The sequence below is a fragment of the Mustelus asterias genome, chromosome 12 (assembly GCF_964213995.1).
Source record: "Mustelus asterias chromosome 12, sMusAst1.hap1.1, whole genome shotgun sequence".
Taxonomy (NCBI): domain Eukaryota; kingdom Metazoa; phylum Chordata; class Chondrichthyes; order Carcharhiniformes; family Triakidae; genus Mustelus; species Mustelus asterias.
This window is the reverse complement of record NC_135812.1, coordinates 31,891,869-31,918,996: the sequence shown is the minus strand read 5'-3', so window position 1 is coordinate 31,918,996 and position 27,128 is coordinate 31,891,869. Positions and strand designations below refer to the sequence as shown.

The following is a 27,128-nucleotide window of genomic DNA, read 5'->3' as shown; positions in this document are numbered from 1 at the left end:
AATGGCAGGAGGAGGAGGAGGATTACAAAGTATTGCTGAAAAAGTTCAAGCACACACGCGTGCCAGTAAAGAACACCATACTGAATATACATGTGTTCAATAAATCCAACCAAAATTTTGACCATCTATTCGGTCACATCCTGTGACTTTAAAAATTCTAACAAAGAAAAATGCGTTTGGCACCCTTACCGACAAACTAGTGCGAGATCGCATTGTGTGTGGGATCCACAGTGATGTTGTCAGCAAGCTGCTTCTTCGCGAGAAAGGTTTTACCTTGGAATCTTCCATCAGCAGTTTGATGCTGAATGAGCAGTTAGAAAGAACTCACAGAACATACTTACATAATTTCTCCCACCCATCTCCCCCACCCCCCACATCTTCATCTGTCACAGTTTACCCTCTGATTTCAGCTTCTCGGCCGTTTGGCCATTCACACCTTCTATTGTCTCTATGGACTGCCATTAGCAGCCTTTCCCCTTGTTTTTCTGGCTATGACTCATCTTCCATTCCCTAACCCTACAGTTATATCTCCCATTTTCTAAATCTTTTAGCTTTGACAGAGGGTCATCTGGACTCGAAACATCAGCTCTTTTTTCTCCTTACAGATGCTGCCAGCATTTTCTCTTTTGGTTTCAGATTCCAGCATCCGCAGTAATTAGCTTTTATTTATTTGAACATGATCACACGTTTGCCATTTGCAAAATGCTGCAACAAGCGTGGCAAATGGAACTGTTTCGTGAAATGCTGCAGATGCAAGCCTCAGCAGCCTGCCCATACCACCAACCACACTGTAGCCGCTCAGTTCTCCAGGTTTCGGAGCATGAACAGGCTAAATTAATTGGAGTATAATCAGAGTAACCAAGACACGGAGCCTTCAAAAACACTTTACTGGGAGAGCGTCGACACCATTGCAGTCAAGGGTGAGATTTTCACCACATTAAGCAGTGCCTGTAGCAAGTGAAAACTAGTAGTAAAGATCATCACAGGAGCAAAGTGTAATGTTTGATTTGATTTATTATTGTCACCTGTATCAGCATACAACGAAAAGTATCATTTCTTGCGCACTATACAGACAAAACATACCGTTCATAGAGAAAGAAACGAGAGAGTGCAGAATGTAGTATTACAGCCATAGCGAGGGTGTAGAGAAAGATCAACTTAATGCAGGGTAGGTCCATTCAAAAGTCTGATGGCAGCAGGGAAGAAGCTGTTCTTGAGTCGGTTGGTACGTGACCTCAGACTTTTGTATCTTTTTCCAGAAGGAAGAAGGTGGAAGAGAAAATATCTGGGGTGCGTGGGGTCCTTAATTATGCTGGCTGCTTTGCCGAGGCAGCAAGAAGTGTAGACAGAGTCAATGGATTGGAGGCTGGTTTGCGTGATGGATTGGGCTACATTCACGACCTTTTGTAGTTCCTTGTAGTCTCGGGCAGAGCAAGAGCCATACCATGCTGTGATACAACCAGAAAGAATGCTTTCTATGGTGCGTCTGTAAAAAAAAATTGGCTCACATGCTACACCAGATTCCAACACTCAAGTAGACCCTGGTGGCTTATGGTGGACAAACTTTCCACACAGAAGGTGGGGGTCACTCTTTACTGCGCACAGGGCAGTTTTTAGTTTCATGTCATTGACCAAAGTGTGAAGCTGCTTTTGGGTCTTTGGGACAGCATCATTCTGGGGTTAATCCACCTTGATTCAGATATACACACTGCAGCACCTGGGTCCAGGAATATGGAATATAAAGACCTATTCAACTGAAGCTATTTGTAATATATCACGAGGCTAGCTGACTCAATTCCCCGCTTAGTTTGTGCTCCGAGAGGGGTTACCCAAGTGATGAAGCAGTAAGTAATTGGGTGTCAGAGCTCCTATAGGTGAGGCCACAGAATGGGTTTTGGAATGGTGGCTTCAGTAAAAAAAGATAGATTGGTCAGGATCTGAACCGGCCCAGTCCACCTGAGTAAGGCACTGCTCAGATCTCATAACCCTATGAAGAAGGTGGAACAGGTCAAAGTTAAAGTTTATTTATTAGTCACAAGTAAGGCTTATATTAACAATGCAATGAAGTTACTGTGAAATTCCCCTCGTCACCACAGTCCGACACCTGTTCGGGTCAATACACCTAACCAGCATGTCTTTCAGAATTTGGGAGGAAACCGGAGCACCCAGAGGAAACCCATGCAGACACGGGGAGAATGTGCAAACTCCACACAGACAGTGACCCAAGCTGGTAATCGAACCCGGGTCCCTGGCACTGTGAGGCAGCAATGCTCACCACTGTGCGATCATTATAGCTGACATGCCCAATGCCAAGGTCTTCAGCACCTTAGATATGAAGTGTGGATTCTGGCAAATCCCACTGGCTGAAGTATCTTCAAAACTCATCACATTCATGTCTCCAGTAGGCAGTTATCGTTTCCTCCATATGTCCTATGGGATCTCCACTGGCAGTGGGGATTTCCAACACGGTATAGAGCAGCTCTTTGCAGGACAACCCTGTAAAATCATCATTGATGACATCCTGGTCTGGGGTCGTACTATACAAGAACACAATGCATGTCTTTGTCTAGTCCTTGACAGAATCAGGACCACACAGTTAAAGCTCAACCCTGCTAAATGCAGATTCAGGGTCAATCACCTTGCTTATGTGGGTCACTTGCTTACAGCTAATGTTGTGAATCCAGATCCAAACAAAACAATGTCTATACGACAGCCATTCGGCCATTCCGAGGACAAAAATGCCTTACAGTGCTTCCTTGGTATGACAAACTATCTTTCCAAGTTCATTCCTTGTTACAGTGAGGTTACTGGACCTCTTTGTCAGTTCCTTCAACAAGATATCGACTGGTGTTGGGAGCATCATACTGTTACATTTAACCAGCTCCTCCAATACTGCAATATGCCAATGTACGAGTCCCTGTACTCCTATCAGCAGATGCCTCCCAGCATGGACTTGGCACAGTCTGTATCCAGAATGGCAGAGCAGTAGCATTCACATCAAGAGCCCTCACTGGCAATGAGCTCATTATGTCCAAATTAAGAAGGAACAAAGAACAAAGAACAATACAGCACAGGAACAGACCCTTGGGCCCTCCAAGCCCGTGCCGCTCCCTGGTCCAAACTAGACCATTCTTTTGTATCCCTCCATTCCCACTCCGTTCATGTGGCTATCTAAAGTCTTAAACGTTCCCAGTGTGTCCACCTCCACCACCTTGCCTGGCAGCGCACTCCAGGCCCCCACCACCCTCTGTGTAAAATATGTCCTTCTGATATCTGTGTTAAACGTCCCCCCCTTCACCTTGAACCTATGACCCCTCGTGAATGTCACCACCGACCTGGGAAAAAGCTTCCCACCGTTCACACTATCTATGCCTTTCATAATTTTATACACCTCTATTAAGTCTCCCCTCATCCTCCGTCTTTCCAGGGAGAACAACCCCAGTTTACCCAATCTCTCCTCATAACTAAGCACCTCCATACCAGGCAACATTCTGGTAAATCTCCTCTGTACTCTCTCCAAAGCCTCCACGTCCTTCTGGTAGTGTGGCGACCAGAACTGGACGCAGTATTCCAAATGTGGCCGAACCAACGTTCTATACATCTGCAACATCAGACCCCAACTTTTATACTCTATGCCCCGTCCTATAAAGGCAAGCATGCCATATGCCTTCTTCACCACCTTCTCCACCTGTGACGTCACCTTCAAGGATCTGTGGATTTGCACACCCAGGTCCCTCTGCGTATCTACACCCTTTATGGTTCTGCCATTTACCGTATAGCTCCTCCCTACATTAGTTCTACCAAAATGCATCACTTTGCATTTATCAGGATTGAACTCCATCTGCCATTTCTTTGCCCAAATTTCCAGCCTATCTATACCCATCTGTAGCCTCTGACAATGCTCCTCACTATCTGCAAGTCCTGCCAATTTTGTGTCGTCCGCAAACTTACTGATCACCCCAGTTACACCTTCTTCCAGATCGTTCATATAAATCACAAACAGGAACTCTTTGTCCTCGTCTTCGCTTATCAGAAATTTCATGACTTCACATATGTTCACCCTGAAACTGATCATCAACCACTTCTTACTGTTCTTAAAAAGCCTCTTCACACTGTGTCTGCATGACTACAGTGCATGATGTGACAGCGCTACAACCTCAGTGTTGTCGACAAGTGCTGTGAGGAGTTGCCTACAAGCGTGGTGAGGAGTCGTCCACAAGGCTGGTGAGTTGTACTTGCTGATGCTCTTTCCAGAGCCTTACTATCGAACACTGACCAGATTGTGAGCAGGACAATGACATCATAACCATACAGATCCTCTCATTTCACCGAATCGAGGAACTTAAGGATGTCTTCCAGGTGGATCTCATTCAGGCAACTGCACAAAGTCAATATGAAAGACTGGCCCAAATGCTCAAGGAACCTCCCCATGAGCTCCGTACATTTTTTCCAGGCACAAGGAGCTAACTGGACAGTATGGGTTGATACTGCATCACCAGCGATCTGTCATCCCTACCTCTCTGCAGAGATACTACACCCAGCAACTCCATCCATTGGTGTCCACAGGTACAGGGCAAAGGAATCCCTATATTGGTCATTAATGTATGCGGATATAGAGAGAGAAGTATCCAGGTGTGCACCATGCAATGCATTTAAGCTACATCAAACCAAAGAGCCATTTCACCGCCATGAGGTCCTGGATCTCCCATGGTCCTTTATGGCATCTGACATGTTTGAATGGAGCATTAAGCAGCACTTGCTCCTAGTCAACTTGTACTCTGGTTGGTGGTACAGAGTCATGCCCCACAGCCAAACAGCTATGTCGTTTCTTTGGACAGTGCTCAGGACGTACGAAACTGGTCTCACCAATGGCAGGTATCTGAATTACCACCATCAACCACCACCGTACCCTATGCATTAGGGGAGGCAATGGCCTAGTGGTATTATCGTTATACTATTAATCCAGAAACTCAGCTAATGTTCTGGGGACCCGGGTTCGAATGCCGCCACGGCAGATGCTGGGATTTTAATTCAATAAAAAATATCTGGAATTAAGAATCTACGGATGGCCATGAAACCATTGTCGATTGTCAAAAGAAACAATCTGGTTCACTAATGTCCTTTAGGGAAGGAAATCTGCCGTCCTTACCCGGTCTGGCCTACATGTGACTCCAGAGCCACAGCAATGTGGTTGACTCTCAACTGCCCTCTGAAATGGCCTAGTGAGGTACTCAGTTTATGGGCAATTAGGGATGGGCAATAAATGCTGGCCAGCCAGTGACACCCATGTACCACTAATGAATAAAATCCTGACTGTCCACACCAATGGAAATGGAGGTCTCGCCAAAGGTTGACACGTAAGCTCTGCAGCCTTGGGGTACACCGCAAGGAGACCTGATGCCATTCACACTGAAGACACCAACCCAAGGGCATCTCAAGCATAGCCAACTGGTACAATCATTCGCTCAGGGCACCAATCAAACCCAACGTTCAAGAGCCATGCGATGAACTTATCCAGGAATGGACTTTGTTTTAAAGGGAGGGTTGAGACGTGAAGGGCAATGTGTCAATCAGTATTTTGCACCTTGTAGTTATGTATTGTTAGCCCAGTTTAATTTTGTGTGTGTAAATAGTTTATACTTTATGACTGTTTTCCTACATTGTGACACCTCAGTACTACCGGTTGTTCCAACTTAAATGGGGAAGATGTAAACTGAGTGGTCACGTGGATGTTGGGGTGACACAGGTACAAAAGGGATCACATGTTGGGAGCACAGGAGTTCTCCTGGAGTGTGGGCAGAGATACAGCATGTAAGAGTTGCTCAGCTACTGTTAATAAACATCTACTGTTAGTCTCTGTTCGCCAGTTATTAGAATACAATACTTCGACAGTTCCCAAAACGGAATTAATTGAGCCGTTGTAAACTTAGACAATGACTGTCACAGGAATGAGAGAAAGTTGCAAAAAGTAACGATAGTAGAGTTTATCACTCAATAAACTTTATTTGTTCCAACAATTATGTGAAGTAACACAGAGATGCCCATGATCGTGACTGAATATTTCTTTAAATGATTTAAAGTACTATACCATCCATGATTGTATACACATGTTGTACCTCACTCTCAGGAACAAACCAATGCTTGTGTCAAACTGATGACATCTGCTTTTTTGGTGGGAATTATATTTTTATTTTTTCCTTGAGATGGGCATGGCATTGGGAATTGATAGGTCCTTCCACAATTTGGGCACATTTTAGAAAATATCTGACCATGATGGACTCTCGGGCAAAATGTGTACTGTTCAATTTACATATTTCTTTGGTCTGAAGCATTTTCCGAGAGCACTCGCTGCTTTATCAAACACAGACCTGTTTTCTGTGAGCTTCTTGGATATTTGCTGGCCTTCTGCTCCCAGTCAATGTACAACTATCTCCTTCTTAAGTTATTGCTGCATCCGGACTGCCCAGCCCATAGTGAGCAATGAGGTCTTGAAGAATGGAATCTATCAATCCGACAGTATGGATGGATCTCTGGGTAAAGAAAGCAAAGAATCTGGATCCGGTAAATCTATTCTCCATCACATCATCAATTGTTGTGTTTCGGAGAAATCCAGAGATGAAACATTCGTATTTAGGGACTTTCTCGCCTTCACATCAGCGGATCTTCTGGTCCTGTCAAAGGCGACCCCCAGCAGCGAGTCCCCGGTGGTGGGATGAGCGATCCAAGCAAAGTACCATAGACATCAGCAGGACTGGAAGATTTCGCCAGCGGCCAATGACAAGTCATCTCCACTGCCAGAATACACACCGCATGGGAGGTGGGGGGAGAGGGGGACAGGAACATCCTGTCCTATGTCTAAACAAGAGGTTTATTTACTTCTAAAATGGCTGCACTCACATAATTCCAGCTTCTTGTTTCAGTTTAGCTTCTGTTCCTCTCTGTAATCACACCCAAACTTGACTAATAATACAGGGAACAGCTAACAGTCACACACAATCGATACCCAACAACTGAATTCTGCTGCTGAGATCTCAAGTTGAACTCACTGTGCTTTTGGCTGGGGGGAGCTTTGCTGCCAGTTATACGTTTCTTGTACTCGTGGGCCTACTCTCTAAGTTAACCCTTGCCAAGTTAAACCTTTTCGCTGAAAAAGACAAGCCTTTGACTCCATTTCTACAACACCCAAGAGAATTTAGGATGGAAGGGTTGTCCTCTCAGTGCAGCTCGGGATCAATGTTGGGGCTCCTGCTGTTTTTTCCCTGCTTCCCATCTTTCTTCCTTTCTTCTCCAAAATATTCATTGCGTAGTTTTTGTATGTATTTATCTTCTGGCATTCCCATTTCTGGCATTCTTAATCCTTTAGAGAGATCAATTGAAATGTATAAATCTCCTCGTATTTTAGAGACTATGATGTTTTGCCATTCCCATGAGTATATAAACTGAACCCCATAGAGGATTCAATTGTCTTTCCTGAGGCGAGGTTCAAGTTAAGTTTAAAAACTAAAATCTTATCCGTTTGTCTAAACCCAAGGCCAGATTATTCAGGATGCGTGGAAAGCAGGAAAAAAAACAGCAGGAGCCCCAACACTGTTCCCTAGCTGCACTGAGGGGACAACCCTTCCATCCCAAATTCTAACTCTTTCTACCTAATTGCTATTAATGCTATGGGGTTACCCCCATCACATTGTTTTTCTGTTTAAATAATTCTCTAACTTTCTCCCCCCATCACCTTGTTTTCAATGTATCCCTAAATTTAATCTTTTTCTCCAAAATATTCATTGCGTAGTTTTGGCATGTATTTATCTTGTGGCATTGCCATGCCTTAATCCTTTATAGAGATCACTCTCTTTTGGCCTTGTTTTCTTAATCCCCTTTAGCTGCTTTCCATAATCATCTGTCTTCACCTTGCCGTAAGGCTTCTCAGTTTCTTTATAACTGTTCTAACCTCATAGGTCACGGTTATATCATAACAGAAATTCACCTGTTGTCTTTAAAGATATACTTGCTTTGCAACCGACTAACTCCCCTCTTGAATATCATTCACTGTTGCTTTATAGAATTGACAAATAATTTGACCGTGTTCAAATCAATTGTCTGCTCATCTCTTGATTTGCAACCTTTCCTTTTGCGACACAAGTCTGGTAATGATTTCAATCAGGTTATGGTTATTACTAGATGCTTTTTCCTACCAGCAAGTCAAATCTGTTACTCATAACTGTGTCTACATTGGCCTCCTTGTCTGCCTAATATCTCTGTGATTAGGAAGTGCCAACTTCTCCCTTGTTGAGTCTGGCATGGTGCTTTATGAAGCGATCTTACCAGCATGCAATCAATCTTTTTAATTTTTGTCACCAAAAGCGAAAAATCTCAGCAGGTCTGGCAGCATCTGTAAGGAGAGAAAAGAGCTGACATTTCGAGTCCAGACGATTCTTTGTCAAAGCTAAAAGGCATTGAAAGTGGGAAACTGTTCTCTACCCTTTACTTCTTTATTGTCTTTCTTTACTTTTCTTCCCCCCACTCTTCTCCCTATTTTATCCCCCTTCCTTACTTTTACTCCTCCTTTTTTTCCATTTTATCTCTCACCCACCCATTCCCCCCACCCCCCCGCATCTTCATCTGGCACAGTTTCTGATTTCAGCTTCTCTGCCGTTCGGCCATTCACACCTTTTATTCTCGCTATGGACTGCCATTAGGAGCCTTTCCCTTTGTTTTTGTGGCTATGACTCATCTTTCATTCCCTTACCCTACAGTATAAATATCTCCCACTTTCTATGCCTTTTAGCTTTGACAAAGGATCATCTGGACTCGAAACATCAGCTCTTTTCTGTCCTTAGAGATGCTGCCAGAATGGCTGAGATTTTCCAGCATTTTCTCTTTTGGTTTCAGATTGCTTTTATCATTTTTTAATTTTTGCAACCCTTTCTATTGGTGCTGTTATATTCTCCCAAATACATAAACAGCACAATTTCCCATGATACCATATTATGCCTCCAACCTTCCCTAATCAACATGGACCAATATGCTTCCATTAAATCATAGCTAGGCGGTTTGAAGTATTCCCAACAGTACTTTGGCATCCATCCCTGTTTCACAATGAATCCTGCTGATGAACTCATTTAGATTCCCTCCCTTCATGACCATGACAGTGTATGTTATCAATGCTTCCTCCTCTTGTTCTCCATTCTTTCTAAAGATCCTGGTCAATATTTTTAGCTCCAAGCTTTATCCAGGCTGCAGCCAGATCTCTGTAATTGCTATAATGTCATCCCATGCAACTGGATTTGTGCATCTGGTTCCTTGATTTTGTATTCAATACCCTTTCATTTGATACAATGAATAGTAACAGGCAATATTACGATTGGGTAATTAGTAACGAAAGCGTTATCAATTTTTAAAAAGCCTGTATATGAGTGTGATGAAACAGTTTAGGACATATTTCCATAATATATTATGCATTGTACAGATATGTTACCCATGATTGTTGACAGTATGCGATGCTTTGCTACGGGGAATAGTTGAGGCCGAGACCTTTATGTTTAAGAGAACAGCAGATCCATATTTGAAGCAGAGGAAGATACTGGATTGTGGGGGACTAAGCAGGGACGTGGGATTCATTTTAATTGCTTTAGCAAAAAAAACAGCATAGACACAATGGGCTGAATGACCTTCTTCTGCACTTGGACCTCCTTTGATATGAAGATCACTTGCTTGTTTGGCAGCTTCCCACCTATTGACCCTCTTGTCCATACCTATTTATTATCATGCTTCCCTCTGCCATACCTGCTACCCTCCACTATCCCCAATTAAATCTCACCCCATACTATTGGTTTCAAAATTTTGATTTGCCCACCTCTCCAGCTGATAAAGTCAGGCACGCAAAGCTAAAACCTTAATGTGGAGTTTCAATTACAGGGTTCTGAGGGTGGGTTAAACCCTTTGAGCCATGCCTATGTCCTCTTTGTTCAGTTATAATTAGTTTGCTACAGTTGACATGTGGGCTAGCGCGTCAGCAGCGTTCCTGCTCCTCATTATTATCCAATGAGCCCTGTGAAGATGTACACATCTTTAGGTGTTGGGTAAGAGCATTACTTGGCTTGATTGTGAAGTCTTCCATGGTACAATAACCTGCCATCGTTGCAGTCCAACCATTGAGAATAATCACTTTGGCAAAGAATAGGAGAGGGCTGGCCCGTGAAAGGTGTCCAAACAGTAGTTAACGGGCGAGATTCTCTGGCTTCCCAGAGACTGCCGACACAATGTTGCTAGCAGCGGGGTTCTCTGGTCCCGCTGCTGTCAATGGGAATTCCCATTGACGTCACTCCACGCCTGCGGGAAACCCGTGGGCGGGGGTGCGCTGCCGACGGGACCGGAGAATCGTGCCGGCGTGAACAGCCGGAGAATTCCGGCCAACATCTTCCAGAGGACTGGGAGAAGAGGTGGAAATTGTGAGAGGGAAAAGGAAAGCTCTCCAATATAGCTTAACCAGTCAAACATCCATCTGTTCATACAGACACCCCTCATCCTTGGATCCAAGTCATAAAACGGATGATAGAATAAGCCCTTTCCACATCAGTATTTGTTTGTCTTTTTTTGTTAAGCCACTCAATCTGTGAAAGGCCAATAAACAGAGAGCAAAGACTATTAACACAGCCTTACAGCACAGTTAGACTGAGAACACTTCAGTTTGATTTTTTAATAACATGGCACAATTTACATAACACAAGTTTTGTTTATGAAGCACATGCCAAAGATTCAGAGTCGCTTCACTTTACAATAGGATCTGTAAAGGACTTCATTACGTACATGATAAACAGCATATCTGCAAATGAAAATCTATAGGCAATATTGAGTTCTAGCACTACTGATCCAGTGTACATTATTTTTTGTTCCTCAAAAACACTGCACAACATCAGGAGTTCACAAATTTGAAGCGCACAACTAAACCTTCAGGTGACTACTAAAATAGATCTCTGCTCATAAGAAACAACTGTCATAGATAGAATTTTTTCCAAACAGAATAAACAACTTCAGATAGCACTTTAATACACTATTAGACCAACAGAACTAATTTTACTTCATCGACATAGTTTACAATCCTCAGACACAATGTAATGTGCTAGACTTGCGGTTAAGTGAATTGTGTGTCGAAAAGGCTCTGTTGAGGAATGCAGACATTTTGTTTTTTGGATGAAAAGCCAGGGCATTCACCTGCTTGCATAGTTGGGAATATCTGTACAGCCACAAAAAAAGTTATCTAACACAGCACAAGCAGACTGTGTTAACAGATAATTAATCTCCCAATAGCACGCTTTTGTCCAATGCTTCTGAATTGACTGTCACACAGCCGCCCCTAAATTTATTTACATTTGTACATGGTAAAGCTTTTTGTCTCTTCCTTTTTTTTTTGCATATATTGTACCAAGACCCATTCAACCAAGGAACTGCCCTTTATACACAATCGTCTACACAGCCCGACTCCTCCGCTCCAAGTCTTAACCATAACCGTTCAAAGACAATTCCGCTCTCCTCCCGGTGCCCCGTTTACCACATACCCAGTTTCTTGATAAATATACCAGTCACTCTTTTCAGCTTGCTCTTTCTTCACGACACTTTTTTTTATATATATACTACAAATAAAATTAACAGGAAGAAAGGAACAAAATCGACATTAAACATTTGCAAAATTTAAACTTAAAATGTACAAAACTGTATTTTCTGCAAAGTGTTTTTTACATTTTATGGTGGTGAAGGCCACACCCACTGGGTACAGTCCATTGAAGTCCAACGCTTCCATCAGTGGGTTATCACGCTACAAAAGTGGCCTTTACTGACAGGGTGTCCTTAATAAGTTACCTTGATTTTCTTCCCCCCGCCCCCCATTTTTGTATTATCGTGCTTCAATGTCTTTGTGTGTGTGGGAAGGTGGCCTGTCCCGTGCCTCTGTGTTAGTCAAGGGAGTAGTCCTTCTCGGAGAACCAGCACGTGCTCCACCTGTTGGTATGAGGGGGGGAGGGGCACTCAGGGCTGCTGTGGGAGGAGTCTTATTAAGGATGCCATTCTGATGTGCTGCTGAAGGGCTAACTCTGGGGTAGTGCATGCTGGGAAGTCCAGGTGCCAAGAGGCTTGGGTGAGGCATGTGACCATCCAGGGCAGCTGCATGAATGGGATGCAGGCGTGCGTGTTCGTAGTCGTCTCTGAGCATGCTCAATCTTTCACGCTCCTCCAAGTGGCTCATTCTCTCATGTTCACGCCTCGGATCCATAGCTAGTGGATGATCACGGTTGTAGTCGTGGGGCTCCCTATCCCTGTACGAGCGTTCCGCTTCATAAAACCTCGGCGCTGACAGTCGTTGCAAGGGGTCGCTTCTCAACAAGAAGTCTCTGGCGAGTGGATCTCTCCGATGAATGTCCAACCCCCTATATGGATCTCTCAAAGGATCCCTCATTGGATCCCAGTGGAAAGGAGGATAGGGAAAGCGCTCACTTCCTGGTATTGGACTGATCCCCATAAAAGGAGCTACCATCCGTGTCCTGTCCAGTGTATTGATGCTGTTCATGGGATGCACCCCACTCATGGCCATGGCCATCGGCATGGAGGTCATCGAGGGGCTAGGATGGACGTTGGGTAACGAGGTGGGTTGAGTGTGCTCAGAGGCCCTTTGCGTCTGAATCACATCAGAAATAATATCGTTGTCTTCCTTGCGTTCCTCCTTCACTTTAATCTCACTGGCCTTTTTCTGGTGGTCGTATGAAGACTCACTTTTCCTGTCTACTTCTCGGTTGGCAATGCTGCTGGACCTTGTGCTATCTGTGCTTGGTAGCCTGATATAAGGCGAATTAACTCTACTCATATGCTTGTTGGAGTCCTCCAAGATCCTGCTTTCCAGTCCTAGGCTTTCCTTTTCAGGAGCGTGATTTTCCTTAACTTTGTGCTCATCAACAGACGAGTCCTTCCAAATATCTGTGTGATCCCGTTCTCGTGACTTCTCTTTGTCCCGCAGTTCACTATTTACATGATTTCTGCTGTGCTCAGTGGAACTGCGATTGTGTCCCAGCGAATTAACTTGATTTACAGAAGGTGATGATGCATGGGTGGAGTGCCGCTTCTCAATACTATCCCTGCAGATATACACACACACACACACAAGGAAAAGTTTTAAAAAGGAACATCATCCAACGATCTTATAACACAACGCTACACTAACAACCTTACTTTTTTCAAGTAATTGTAGTAAAATCTCATTTGCAAGAGCCCAAAGCAGATTTAAGACAATTCCCCCCAAACTCCTATCCGTTAACCTCGAGAGATCAGAGATTTAGGCTGGAATTTTCTGGCCGTTCGTGTCGACGGGACTTTCTGCTCCCGCTGCAGTGGATGGAGATTTGGCTGAGTGCCAAATTCTCCGTCCTCGCTCGCAGTGGCGGTGGGGCGTGCACAGCCTGAAGATTCCGATCTTTATTTGTGGTTTTAATACCGGATCTTGGCAGTCATGTCAATTTCCCCCAAATAAAATACAAAGGGGGAGAGATTTTTGGGACCCAGTCATAGAACCCCTATAGTGCAGAAGGAAGTCATTCGACCCATTAAGCCAGGCCTTATCCCTGTAACCCCCATGTATTTACCCTGCTAATCCCCCTGACACTAACGGGCAGTTTAGTATGGCCAATCAACCTAATCTGCACATCTTTGGAGTCAATGGTTGCACATTGCTACCTTAATCATTTGAGACCAGTGAAGTTCCATTCACATTTTCTACAGTAGCAGCTCAGACATATAGTTCTACTATGTAAGACCTGTTGTGAAAAAGTACTCAGTAAAATTCATTAATGAAAAATTAAGGATTGGATCCATGTAAGAATGTACCTTATATTCAAATTAGAACTTGCAAGTTCTATGAACAATGGTTTGTACGCATGTGGAACTGATGAATCATCAAATTGATGATCCCTATGGTGTTTATTTGGGCGTAGCCACGTTCTTTCTGTTACTGCATTTTTCCATTGCAATTTGGTTCTGACAGATGTGACTGAGAATAGTGGATGAATGGAAAGGGACATTGTACCCTCTCTGTCTAAATATCTCGGGCAGTTCAGGTCTGCCTTTGCCCAGAATAAAAGCTAGTTAAGTGGGAAATATTTCTACATGAACTTCCAATCCTATATCTGGTCGTTGTAGTCAAAGTAAGAAGGATCCTCAATCATTTTGCTGATAAATGCTGCTATTTAGGATGCAAAACTAATTTGAGATCAACTTGACATGCTTATCGTGGCACGTTGTTATGATCCTCATGGCAGGAAGGTTGTTCCCAGTTCAAGTGAGGATGGTTTGAATTCATTTCCTCTGATGGTGGCAGCCTGCACTTGTTCCCTCCTTCTGTTCTAAACATCTCCAATGTTGTCTTCCAATCACCTCTGAACCCAATAGATTTGAGTCTGTTTTATCCTACTGAGTAAGCCACTCAAAAGTCACCAGATAAATCAAGCAACTGTGAGTGCTCAGTGAATGTTTTGATCATTTTGCTCTTTGCTATAAAAGGTGATGTGTTTTAAGAGTATTCATTTGTAGTAAGTGCGCTATCATTGTAAAAGATTAATGGTTCAATGGGGAGCTACAGGGCAAGATCCTCTGGCCCCTCCACAGTGTATCTCTCAGGGGCGGGTCTCTCGGTGGCGGGAGGTGGCCCGCCATTGGCCGGATGTGGAATGTTCTGGTCCTGCTGCTGTCAATGAAATTTCCGTTGACTCTACTCTGCGCCGCTGGAAGTGCACCATTGGTGGGACCGGAAGATCCCGCCTGTGTGAATGTCCAGAAAATTCCAGCCATAGTTTCAGTAAGGATTAACCTATTAAAGTTTTCAAACATCATGCCTTGGGAGGTGATCGAGGGCTGATTCCCCACTAGCTTAAAATAAGTCCCACTGCTAGCGGGTAGCACCACACTCTGACAGACAGCTCCAAGGGGCCCGGATATGTACCCACCATTACCCCCTTGCAGTTTCTGATTTCAATCACAGACTCTGTGAGAAGGGCTAGCAGGAGATGGGGGGAAAGAGGGAAGTCAAGAAGCTCGGCTACTCCAAGGTTTGCATGCAACTCGAGTAGCAACTACAGCAATGGAAGTCAGAGCAATGCCCCAGTGCATCCTGCAAATCAGTGGCAATATTGGTGCAGGGAGGGAGATTCTAGACAATACAAAAAAGGAGAAAGTTAAAGAAACAAAATGTCATGCCCGCTCGGCACCCACAAGCAGCCTCGTTCCATGTGGAAGTCCAACATTAGTCACCATTTTCAAATATGTGGCAAATTAGTTTCAATAATTAATTCATTTAAAGAAAGAATAACAAGCACACGTGACAAAATACAGAACATATTTAAGTGAGAACCACAAGGTGCAAATGATAAACCATGACAAGCAGGAATATGCTCAAGCAAGCTCTAATTCTCCAGGCTGTTCACAATACTAAGAAAGGCAGTGTATAGATTACACCTCACTAACTGCATGTTGCTGCATTCAGTGACCAGGTTAAAATGGTAGTGTGCCCAAGTTGTTGACTTTTCACCACATCTGAAAATTATCTTTCCAGGTTAGTTGATCCTTTCCAGCCAAAAATAAAACACTCCACTTAATCATCTCCCATCCCTTCACTTCTTGATGCTTCTCTATTTTGTTGCCATCCCTATGCCCAATTATTATTTGGTCTGTTGTTTTGAGGGTAATTTTAACCTAAACCCTCAGCAGGAAGTTGGTGCGATCAATCTCCCTCACTAGTTTAACTTTTCACAGGCGTCAGGCAGCGTGTAGAACTGGTGATCGATTCCATTATGATGGTTTCTCATTGAGTAGGATGGGTGAAAATTACCCCCCTCATTCTGATAAGTTCCAAATGCAATCTCCTGGACACTCTTCTCTGCATCCTGACTGAAATGAAGGTTCAAGGTCTCTTCTTTTTCATCCTTTCCCTTACCTCAAAATGTTGATAACTTTTTCAAACTTCGCCCCATTATCTAGTTATTCCCTTCTTACATAGAATCGCTACAGTGCAGAAGGAGGCCATTCAGCCCATCGAATTTGCACCAACAATTCCAGCCAGGCACTAGCCCCATAACCACATGTATTCACCCTGCTAATCCCCTTGACACTCAGAGGCAATTTAGCATGGCCAATCCACCTAACCTGCACATCTTTGGACTGGAAGGAAGGAAACCGGAGCACCTGGAGGAAACCCACGAGGAGAACTGTGCAAACTCCACACAGACAGTTACCCAAGGCTGGAATTGAACCTGGGTCGCTCGCGCTGTGAGGCACTGGTGCTAACCACTGTGCCATCTGATGCTGATCTGATCGATGCTTCCCTCTCACTTTCAACTCAGGTCTTTTCTCACACCACTAGATCTTGGTCCTTCACCCAGGGTATTTTATAAAAATCAGGCAAAAAGCGTTAATGAGAGTGGCTGAGAGTTACTTCACAGCACGAGGCATGAACCATTAAGAACAAAGATGGCTTATGACCACATTTGGTGGGGTGAGGGCAGTAAAATAATCTCCATAATGCACGTGCATTCGACCTCTGTCCTGTTTATTATGTACGCGCCTACTGAAAGACAGCAGCAAAAACTGCAGTTGAACACATGCGAACATATGAACAAGGAGCAGGAGTAGGCCATTCAACCCCTCGAGCCTGCTCTGCTATTTAATAAGATCATGGCTGATCTGATAGAGGTGTCAAATCTGCATTCTGCCCCCCCTGATAACTTAGCACCCCCGTGCTTACCATGAATCTATTTAGCTCTGCCTTAAAAATATCCAAAGATTCTGCTTCCACCACCTTTTCAGGAAGTGACTCACAAAGTGAAATGCCTCATCTCCGTTTTAAATGGGTGACCTCTTGTTTAGATTCTTCCACAAGAGGAAAATTCTCTCCATATCTACCCTGTCAAGACCCCTCAGGATCTTGTATGTTTCAATCAAGTCACCTCGTACCCTTCCAAGCTGCAGTGGATACCAGCCTAGCCTGTCCAACCTTGCCTTATGAGAGACCTACCCATTCCATGTAATAGTCTGGTAAACCTTCTCTGCTTCTAATGCATTTACATCCTTCCTTAAATAAGGTGACCAATACTGTGCACATTATTCCAAATGTGGTCTCCTCAACGCCCTGTACAACTGAAGCATAACCTCCCGACTTTGGTATTCAATTCCCCTCACAATAGAATGACAATCTATTTGTTTTCCTTCAATTTACAATGTCCACGATTACACTGGAGTCCCTCAAGACACATCTAAATGTTGGAATGGGAAGAAAATTAAGGTTTGGATTCTTGGAGGATGAGATCAAATGGGTATAACACCCTCTTACAAGGACTTTCTGTGCAATAATGAATTACTCTATGAATTATATGGGGCTGAATCAATCTCCAAGATTAAAAAGTCAGAATGGGAAGTGTGGCCACAGAAAAGCAGCTTCCCTGCAGTCATTTAATGACCAATTGGCTGTTAATAGACTGGAGGCAGAAGCATTGAGAGGTCAGCAAGTGGGAATGGGGGCCAAGGTTTGAGGGGCTATGGAGGGGAAGGCAATCTGAGGGGAGGATAGACACCCTGCCCATTCCTGCTGGGAATGGTTGCTTGGCATGTGCCACTCCTACTTCCAGTTAACTGCCAGCGACAGCAGGATAAGGCCCATAAGTGGGCCTCACGTGGTTCACTGGTGGGCAAGCCACCCGTCACCAGTCCCACCGCTGGTATAATTGCAGTGGGGGAGGGGAAGATGGGTGGGTAATGGGTAGGCTATCCAATGGATTTAACATGCAACCTTCACCACCATCCTCATCGGGCAGCACGGTGGTTCGCATTGCTATTCCAACCTTGGTGACTGCCTGTGTGGGGTTTGCACATTCTCCCAGTGTCTGCGTGGGTTTCCTCTGGGTGCTTTGGTTTCCTCCCAGAGTCCAAAGATGTGCAGGTTAGGTGGATTTATTTCAGCCTATTAGCTCAAATGATTAACAGATAGCATGATGATGGGAGAGGTAAAACAATCACACCTTTACCACAAGCAAAGAGGGGATGAGAGAAAGAATATTTCTTTTATTCTTAGCTCTGACTATAGTCGCAGCTGCTTACACTGACAGTGCCCCTCTGGTGATCAGTCACCAATAAGAATAGGGGACGCAGAATCAGATGGACAATGAATGGCAATGGCCCAGCGGTACTATCCAGAATCTAGTATTGATCCAGAATCTCAGCTAATGTTCTGGGGACCCGGGTTCAAATCCTGTCATGGCAGGTGCTGGAATTCGAATTCAATAAAAATATTTGGAATTAAGAATCTACTGATGACTGTGAAACCATTGTCGAAAAAACCCATCTGGTTCACTAATGTCCTTTAGGGAAGGAAATCTGCCGTCCTTACCCGGATGTGGCCTACATGTGACTCCAGACCACAGCAATGTGGTTGACTCTCAAATGCCCTCTGAAATGGCCTAGCAAGCCACTCAATTCAAGGGCAACTAGGGATGGGCACAAAATGCTGGCTAGCCAGCGACACCCCTGTCTCAATGAAAAAAAGATCTTTCTGGACTTAGCAGGGACCAATGGCTGCTGGAAGAAACCAGCTTGACTTTTTTTCCACGGTGATAACATTTCACTGGTATTATTAGGCCCTGTCAAAAATGTCACAAAGTATTCACATCCACCTGTACCAAAGCTGGCACGCGGAGTTGTACCTCCATGGGTTTCATCAATTCTTTTACTACTGCACTCTGATAAGTGATATCACTGAAGTCCATTGGTCTTCTACCCACCATGCTAAGAGATTGAGGAATCCCATGAATGGCTGCCCTGATGGTCTGAAAGATTTAACCTGAGAAGTGGTCTAGGCTGGAATGGAAGAAATATCTGGAAATGTTCTGAGGGGTTCAAAGTCAACAACATAGGGCAGTCCAGATTAATACAATTAAACTCACTCCAGGTTGAAGTGAACTATACCCTAATTATTAGCTTCAGAGTAACAAATTGGGGGACATTTTCTTGATGAATTGTCCCTCTCCAACAGGATTCTAGTACGAGACATAAAATCCTTCCAGAGAAAATGATGATCTATAAAACGCCCTCCAATTGCATCAGTATTACATAATTAATATGCTGAAACTTATGTTAAGATTATGAAAAATCATCATAATATTTTTGCAATATGAATAGAATTAATATTTTTTCACCAAATCGTTCATAGAATACCTTGAGACATTGTTCCAAACCATTCATAATATCATCTCAAACAATTTTGTATTCTTTGCCAATTACCATAGTCAGCAATGCTGTCAAGAGGTGTACTCTAAATGCACAGTGAACTTGAAGGTGTGCCTTTCAGGATTCACATCATGTCAAAATGAATTCCAGTGTACAACAGTACAGCCATAGCACAACTTTATGGGCATTGCAATGGTCGTCTCTGAGTGATTATGAAAACCTAGGATCAATAATGGGTTCTATTTAGTTGCTTCAATCCTTGTTTCTGAGGAAAAGATTTAGCGCCAGTTTTTAAAAAATCTATCAGAAAAGCATTTTGTTTCTGATTCACATTGCTGGAGTTTCGCGTACTCTAGGCTAAGTTAAATTTTTACTAGTTAATTCCCTTTTCAATGATAGTAGCTAAGTCATCACCTTAAAGAACCCATTAGTGAATGTGCAGTAATGTACCACTCCATGCAGAACATGGCTAATTTGTGATGTTACAGTTACATCTTTATCTGTACTTAGTTCTACGCAAAATAAAATAAAAATGAAATGATGTGACATTTTTAGCTCATCTACTTCCTGGATTTTCTAAAAATAGCTTCAAGGGATATCACTTTTAAAATTTCATGCATGTATTCTTGCTGTTTTTAGCTGTCTGGATGAGGTTGATCATTTCACATTAAAATTACCATTAATTAATTTCAGAGGAAGCTCCACCATTAAAAATTAATTTAAAAATACCAATTAACTGAAGTTTTGAAACCTACTCGAGCAATTATAATTATTTTAATAAATTCATAGATGATGATTTAGGGAAAAAAGCACTTTTTAAAAAAATAAAGAATATTGCTGAGTTCCTAGTTAAATCTTAATTGTTTTCCATTAAAAGAGCAGCTTATTATTTTGGAGCATTTAGACTCTCTGCTTGGTGTTCAGCAAAGAACGGAATTATCTTGTGACTGATAACATTATCAGATCCTTCCTGATCAGAAGTGGGGCAATGCTGCAGCATTCCCTTTATGCTGATCACACAATTCACCCCAGCAGTAAACTCAACTGCACACAATTATTTCTCTCAGCTATTTGTATTTATTTTTCCAGCTTTTGGTTTACGATGGGTCTTCGAAAGGAAAACTGGGCATCTTTTAAGTCAATTGTGTGAAGCTGATGGGCAAAGTCTGATAAGCGGGTACATTGGTGGACTTTGCCACACAATGTTTGGCTGTCTCTCGTCTCCCACTGAGACTCAGGTCACGGCTGAAAGGGGCCACTGAATCAAAAGCAGGGAGGGGGAGAAAACAGTGGGGGGGAGTGGGGCAGGTTCAGGATTTGTCAACTCATACTATTTTTGTATGTCCCCTGGAGGCTCTTCATAGGGTAGCAACAGACAGAGGGCTGGGAAGAGGCTGTCCGGCCCACACTGTCTAACAGAGGGCTGGTACCCACAGAAGAAAAGCTATGGGAGGTTGGAACAACAGTCTAAAAAATGGGGAAAGGATAAAACTGAGTAAAGTGTAGATCATGAACTTCACAATTCACTCAATTTAATGACTGAAGGTACCTAACACCAATTGCAATTAGTTGAATTTTAATTTGTAAATATTAAATGTGTAAATTCTTAACTGAGGTACAGGTGTCAATATTGCACATGAATTAGCCAATTCAATTTGAAGGAAGTTTGCCGTGACATTATATGATAATGAATAACCCACACCTTCGAGTTCGATGCTTCTTTAAAAAAAAGTATATATATATAGATAGACTCGGACTGGATGAATTTATTGCTTAACCCCTCGTACCTTTCTTTTTCATCTTTACTAACGGAAGAGTCTCGTTTTTCTACATCTCTATCTCTGTCATGAGCTGCTACAGAGGAACTGCGCTCAGGCTCCCCTGGCTTCAGCCAAGGGGGTGGGGTTGGAAACGAAGGTGGCGTTCGGTGGAGTCGATTCCAAGGCTCGTGAGGGTTGCTAAAGCTCTGCATACTGGGGCCATCTTTGTGGCTGAACATTGTGTTGGATGCTGAAATGGTTGAGAAAACAAAAATACAAAAAAAAAACAATGTTTAAGAAGTCTGGCAGTCTGGTGTGTCAGTACTTACCAAGGCAACGCACTTTTGAGTTTAAAATGTATACATACTATTGGCAGCTGGAAACAAAGAGGGAAAAATTACAGTAATTTACAACAAAGATCCAAGCACCCTCATCGCCGTCTAACTCCGTAATTCATCGGTAAGTTCCACAAATAGAGCGGCAAATTACACAAAGCAAAGTTGGCTTGAAAAGATTGTACCTAATTCAGCAACCAGGAGGAAAAGGTGAACTTAAAAGAGAGGTCTTTTCTTCTATTCTCATCTCCTCTTCACATGCAGGGAGTCACACGACAGCCCAGTCACTCATCGAAGACCCTGCATGAATTTTGGTTGGTGAATCCCTTTCATGCTATTTCCAGCCAGGGGTCACAGGAAAGTGATCATTAGTGGGGATCTCTGGCTGCTTTTCCATTCCCTTGGCCAGTTGTAGGCGGAATTTTACCAGCCTCCAGGTAGCAGGAAAGGGGGGGTGGGATGGAGAAAGGTGGTGGGATGGTGCTGCTAAAATAGCAAGGAGCCCTGTGGAGATGGCAAGTCTTGCTCCTGGAGATGGTTCCCAGTGGGCAGGAAGGTGATGGATCATCCGAGATGGCACGGTGCCACAGTGGTTAGCACTGCTGCCTCACGTGCCAGGGCCCCAGGTTTAATTCCCGACTTGGGTCACTGTCTGTGTTTGCACATTCTCCCCGTGTCTGCGTGAGTTTCCTTTGGGTGCTCTGGTTTCCTCCCACAGTCCAAAGATGTCCGGGTTAGGTGGATTGGCCATGCTAAATTGCCTCTTAAGTGTCAGGGGGACTAGCGAGGGTAAATGCCTGGGTGGGATTGTGGTCGGTGCAGACTCGATGGCCTCCTTCTGCGCTGTATGATTCTATGATCTGCCTGCACTAAACAGACAGGCAGACAGATTTGCATAATTGAAGGCGGGGCAGCCACCTCCCCATCCCCGCCCACCTCATCACATGGAGAGGCTGCCAGCTTCACGGAGCCAGCTTTCCAGCAACTACTCAGGGCTCCACAGAGAGGGGGCCGCGGACAGGAAAGGAAACCCCCATGGCCCACTGCTCCCTGAGGAGGGCTTTAGCCTAAAATTGGTGGGGCTTTCTCCCTTGGCCATCCCGAATTTTAATGTTCATTCACCCTCTTGATGGTGTCTCCATTTAGTTCCCCTGAGATCCCGCACTCACTTCCCACGGTGGCACAGCTGAAGCTTTAGAGTTGCTGGCCCTGTGATGGGGCTGACAACATCAGGAGCCTGCCTGCCATCCTTAATTGCCTATGAGGGTGTAGTCTGGGGTAAAATCGCTGAGTCTGTCCTGTTGACAGCAAGCGCAGGCTCGGGACCTGCATTTCATTCTCATGTCAGGGTCCAGGCGCACGTGGCAAAATCCAACCCCAGTTGCGGCAGACCCCCCAGTTCTGCCTTGGTGGGGTTCATTTAACACTACGTTCATTTATGAGACCTTTCTAATCTATTCAACACAGAATCATTTCCAATAGTGCACAGAGCATCGAAAGCATCCACAGGCACCAAAACAATTTTTTCTTTTTAAAAATCAGATAGGTCAAAAAATTTATCTCATTTGAGTTTGATCCAAATAACAAGCAAAGCAACATTGATGTAGATTCATCCAACCCGTTAAATTCTAACCAAAAGCTGAACTACTTGAATTGTTGAACCACAATCTATAACATGAGCAAAGTTGAGTGCAAGCTTTTCAAGTATGGATTTAGATTCTGTACAATCAAAGTATATGAACAGGCAGGCTCAATGATGTTTCGTCTCAAGAATTAGACCAAGCCTGCATGGGTTTCACCTTTACAATCTACTCCTCTTAAGTGTACAATGCATAAGATATGCTCAGTGACAGAATGAGTTATCGATCGCACCCATTTTCTTAAAGGATGACCCCAGTGTGCCAATGGTTCAACATGAAAGAACATCCAGGACACAATGCAAATATTGTCTCTCTCTCTCAGAACTCAGACAGCATGGTGTCCACTTGTGGCAAAGTCAATGTAAAAGCAGTTAAATGATACATAAATGCAGAGTAATGTTCTCTGCTAATATGCTTAATTTCCCCTGCCCTGTAACATATTTTGCTGCCTTTTTAGTCTCTTTCTAGACTGGGAGGTTAGTCTCAGCTGTTAATCTTGGCACATTTCTGTGAGAGTACAATGCAGATTGAGAAAACAGTGAACTGCAACATTTGGGCATTAGCAGTCACAAAGAACATCTTACTAACTTTGCAGTGATTGTTTAAAACTGGATGGCTTGCTAGATCACTTGAGTAAGCATTAAGGGTCACCCTTAATGAGCCACATATCATGCAGGAATGGGAGATTGCCTTCCTTGAGAACTTTTGTCGTTATTTTCCTGCCCCCAGTCCAAAATGACCAGGCTTACTGAACTTAATTTCACAACAGGCCGTGGTGGAATTAGAACTCATGACTTCTGAGTTGGTCTCCAGTACAGTTAGCATCACAATCCTGAGAGTGGGTTGCACATCAATGTGTGCTCACATTATGCAGAAGGAAACAGCTTCACAAATTCTGAAGTTGCAGGAAAGTTAACGGTGATTGTGCAGGGTAAAGGTCATGAAAATCTTGAGGAATTCGGCGAGAGTCTGTCGTTATGGATTATTTTCACTGACGGGCGAAATGTTAATGAGAGGACACAAATTTCAGGAAATCAATTAAAACAATTAAGGGGAGATTAAAAAAGTAATCTTCACAAGAGGTTAGAATATGGAAGAACCCATCAAAAAGACAGTTGCTCAGAGATGGCCAATATTGCAGGGCATAGGGAGTGTGAGCAGGATCTTTGATCAGATTAGGGACAGGGAAAGGCAGCAACTCAGACTAAATAGATCCGATCATCTGTTGCTACGCTATAGCATCCAAGGGGCAAAAAAGCAGGGCAAAAAAACAATCTCTAACAAGGCAGAAGTGACTGAACGCCCAGTGCCAAGCTTGCAAGATGCAGAGTAAGGGTAAGAGGAGAAAGAAGTGGTGCTTAAAGACAATGGAACATAGTTTGGACACCCCTCCAGGTACAAAGGAAATGTTGCTCCAGAGTGAAAGCAGTACAATTATTCAGTAAAGTTACAGCATTTCCTCTTTTGAAAGCCATGATGTGGAGATGTCGGGTGTTGGACTGGGATGGGCACAGTAAGAAGTCTCACAACACCAGGTTAAAGTCCAGCAGGTTTATTTGGAATCACCTGATGAAGGAGCAACGCTCCAAAATCTCGTGATTCCAAATAAGCCTGTTGGACTTTAACCTGGTGTTGTGAGACTTCTTACTGTTTTGAAAGGACCCAATTTGTTAGTGACATTGCAGTTGAACTGCAGACCAATGGCACAATACTGCTGCAATACTTCGCTAATGAAACTGGATTCCACCGGTGAACAGCAACCTTGTCAAAGTATTTTCTGTCTAAACAAACTGGATTATGAGCTGGTCACACTGGCCTTGACCTTCCAGATCACTCTCATTATCATGACCATTTTGTTGACCTTTGTCCCTTTCCATCTTCATTTTGAGTCACCAGCCTTTTCTTTTTTCTGCATCTTTCAAGATCTTTTACTTTTAACATTTGGCTCTTTTTCTCGACCCATCACTTTTCCTCGTCTTCTTTTGCTAAAGTTCCATCCCTCCTTTCAGGGGTAAGACAATACTTACATTGGGCGGAATTTTACCGGCAAGTTTGCCCGAGGTTCGTATGATCCCACCCAAGGCCAACGGGGAATGCCATTCTCCGAGCCTCGCCCTCCCCTGGAATCGGGGCGGGCGTGCCGGTAAAATTCTGGCCATCATTGTTTTCTTTTTCACATTTTTTCTCCGTATGACCATTTCTTTTCACCTGTCTTGCTGTTTTTCCTATCCTTTCCATCTTCCTCTCCTGGTGATTTGCTGACCAGTGCTTTCTGCTATCCTCTTATGTGGCCACACAATAATCTCACTGACACCCATTACTGTTGTATTGATGCTACAACTGCACGGGACCAAGTTTCTGCCACTATAGTGTTTAATGTGGGAGTTGGGGAAAGGGGGCTTTAATCTCAGTTCTTTTATTTGAATTTTCTTTTCTCCCTCGTTAACAGATTATTTTCACCCAGAAATCTATGGTACAAAGGATAAACTAAATGGTCAGGGGCAAGGTCCCAAGCATTGTGGCTCTCAATCCAATCAGTGAGATAAACAGACAGCAGTCCCATGGTACTGATTCACTGATTTCCTGTCTGTCCCTACGAGATAACCCAAGTATTATCAATGCAAAAATTCATTCATAACTCTATGTTTTGTTGAAGTTTTTTTAATAGTCATGATTCAGTCAGCAAATCCAACTGCGGGTTTCCATGTTCCCTGTGGTTTACAAGAGAGAAAAGAACTTCTGCAAATCACAGAACTCGCATGTTGAGAGCTTTGTAGAATAGCTCAGGTCAGGACTAGTGTGTATGGAGCATGAAGATAAATGTGAACTCAAACTCTACTGCTCACTGCAATCCCTTTATTGTGATTGAGAACCACTAATAGTCAATTTAAATCTTCTATGGACTCAAGGGCACATGAATGCAGACAATTTATCACAGGTCTACTCACACATTTCCAAATAGACAATATGGAACTACAACCTATCAAAAATTATAACATCATAGAAAGGCAAAGGAAAGCATGGGTTGATAGTTGCAAGGAATCCATAATAGTGTAGATCACAAACATAACATATACAGTAGAATCCTTTTTTATTAAAAGAAAGGCATAGAAATAAGATCCACTGCCAATGCACACTATTTCTTCAACTGGATGCCGTGCTGCTGTAAGTGACATCAAACACACAACCAGGCACAAGGGCAGGGATGAAGAGCTGGTGTAGAATAGACACTCTATGGCAGCTCAGAACCTCAGGGACAATCCTCTTCTGAGTCTGAATTTATGCTGTGAAGCCAATCAGAGATGTCAGAATCTTAATAAGACTTAAAATCTTTGAGCTTCACTTTTGGTTAATTTGGGAAATTAACACCCTACAGTGGAAGTGACCCATAGACCAAGGAGTCCAATAATCTGCTGCCATTCAATGTGCTGGCTTGCATAAAATGGATGACAAATTGGGCAAGGTTTGACAGTGGAGACTGGTGCAATACAGGTGAGTGTTTACTATGATACAGACTGATGTAAAACACTCCTGGTACATGTGAGCATGATACAATGAAATTAAAGAAGATATATTGTGATTATGTGCAATTCAGATAGGTTTGTTACCTGAATCAGTTAATCGGTCAATCAAGATAGATGCAATATCTACCATATCTGCAATATACTCACAGATACAGGTTTGATACCAACACACAAGTATTTTACACACTTGGATAATAGAAAGATGCTGTGTACACAGGTGTGGCATAGATGTCATATACAGAAGCATAATAGACATACACACATGATGAAAAGAGTTGTGATATACATGGTATAACACAGGATTATTAAGCATAAAGGCAACAGATATGTATAATATGCACAGATAGGTATTATATACAAGGGTATGATCCATAGAGAGAAGGTAGACACAGATGTGGCACAAAGGGAGTAGTATACACCAATGTGGCACATACACAGACTGTGTAAACAGGTTGAAACACAAGTATACACAACGGTGTGACACACATAAGTGAGACAGCTAGGCTGCAGTATACACAGGAATGATTCACACAGATGCAATCTAATCTACCGACAAGCTCAACAATGTACGTCTATCTCAATTTTAGTTCACCAACATAGATTTGGCTTTGTTTCATGGCTAAA

At 43.4% G+C, this 27,128-nt stretch overlaps 1 protein-coding gene across 13 annotated transcripts in view; it reads right to left on the bottom strand.

The window, feature by feature from the left end:
- Nucleotides 1-10,665: 10,665 nt before the first annotated feature.
- Nucleotides 10,666-27,128, bottom strand: part of auts2a (activator of transcription and developmental regulator AUTS2 a) — a 1,221,519-nt gene continuing 1,205,056 nt past the window's right edge. For all 13 annotated transcript variants that reach the window (XM_078224989.1, XM_078224996.1, XM_078224993.1 and 10 more), the window contains 2 exons: nt 21,033-21,255; nt 10,666-13,118 (listed from right to left, as the gene is read on the bottom strand). In XM_078224989.1, the coding sequence (XP_078081115.1) occupies nt 11,888-13,118; nt 21,033-21,255 (1,454 nt within the window). In that variant the 3' untranslated portion in view covers nt 10,666-11,887. The remainder of the gene's footprint in view (nt 13,119-21,032; nt 21,256-27,128) is intronic.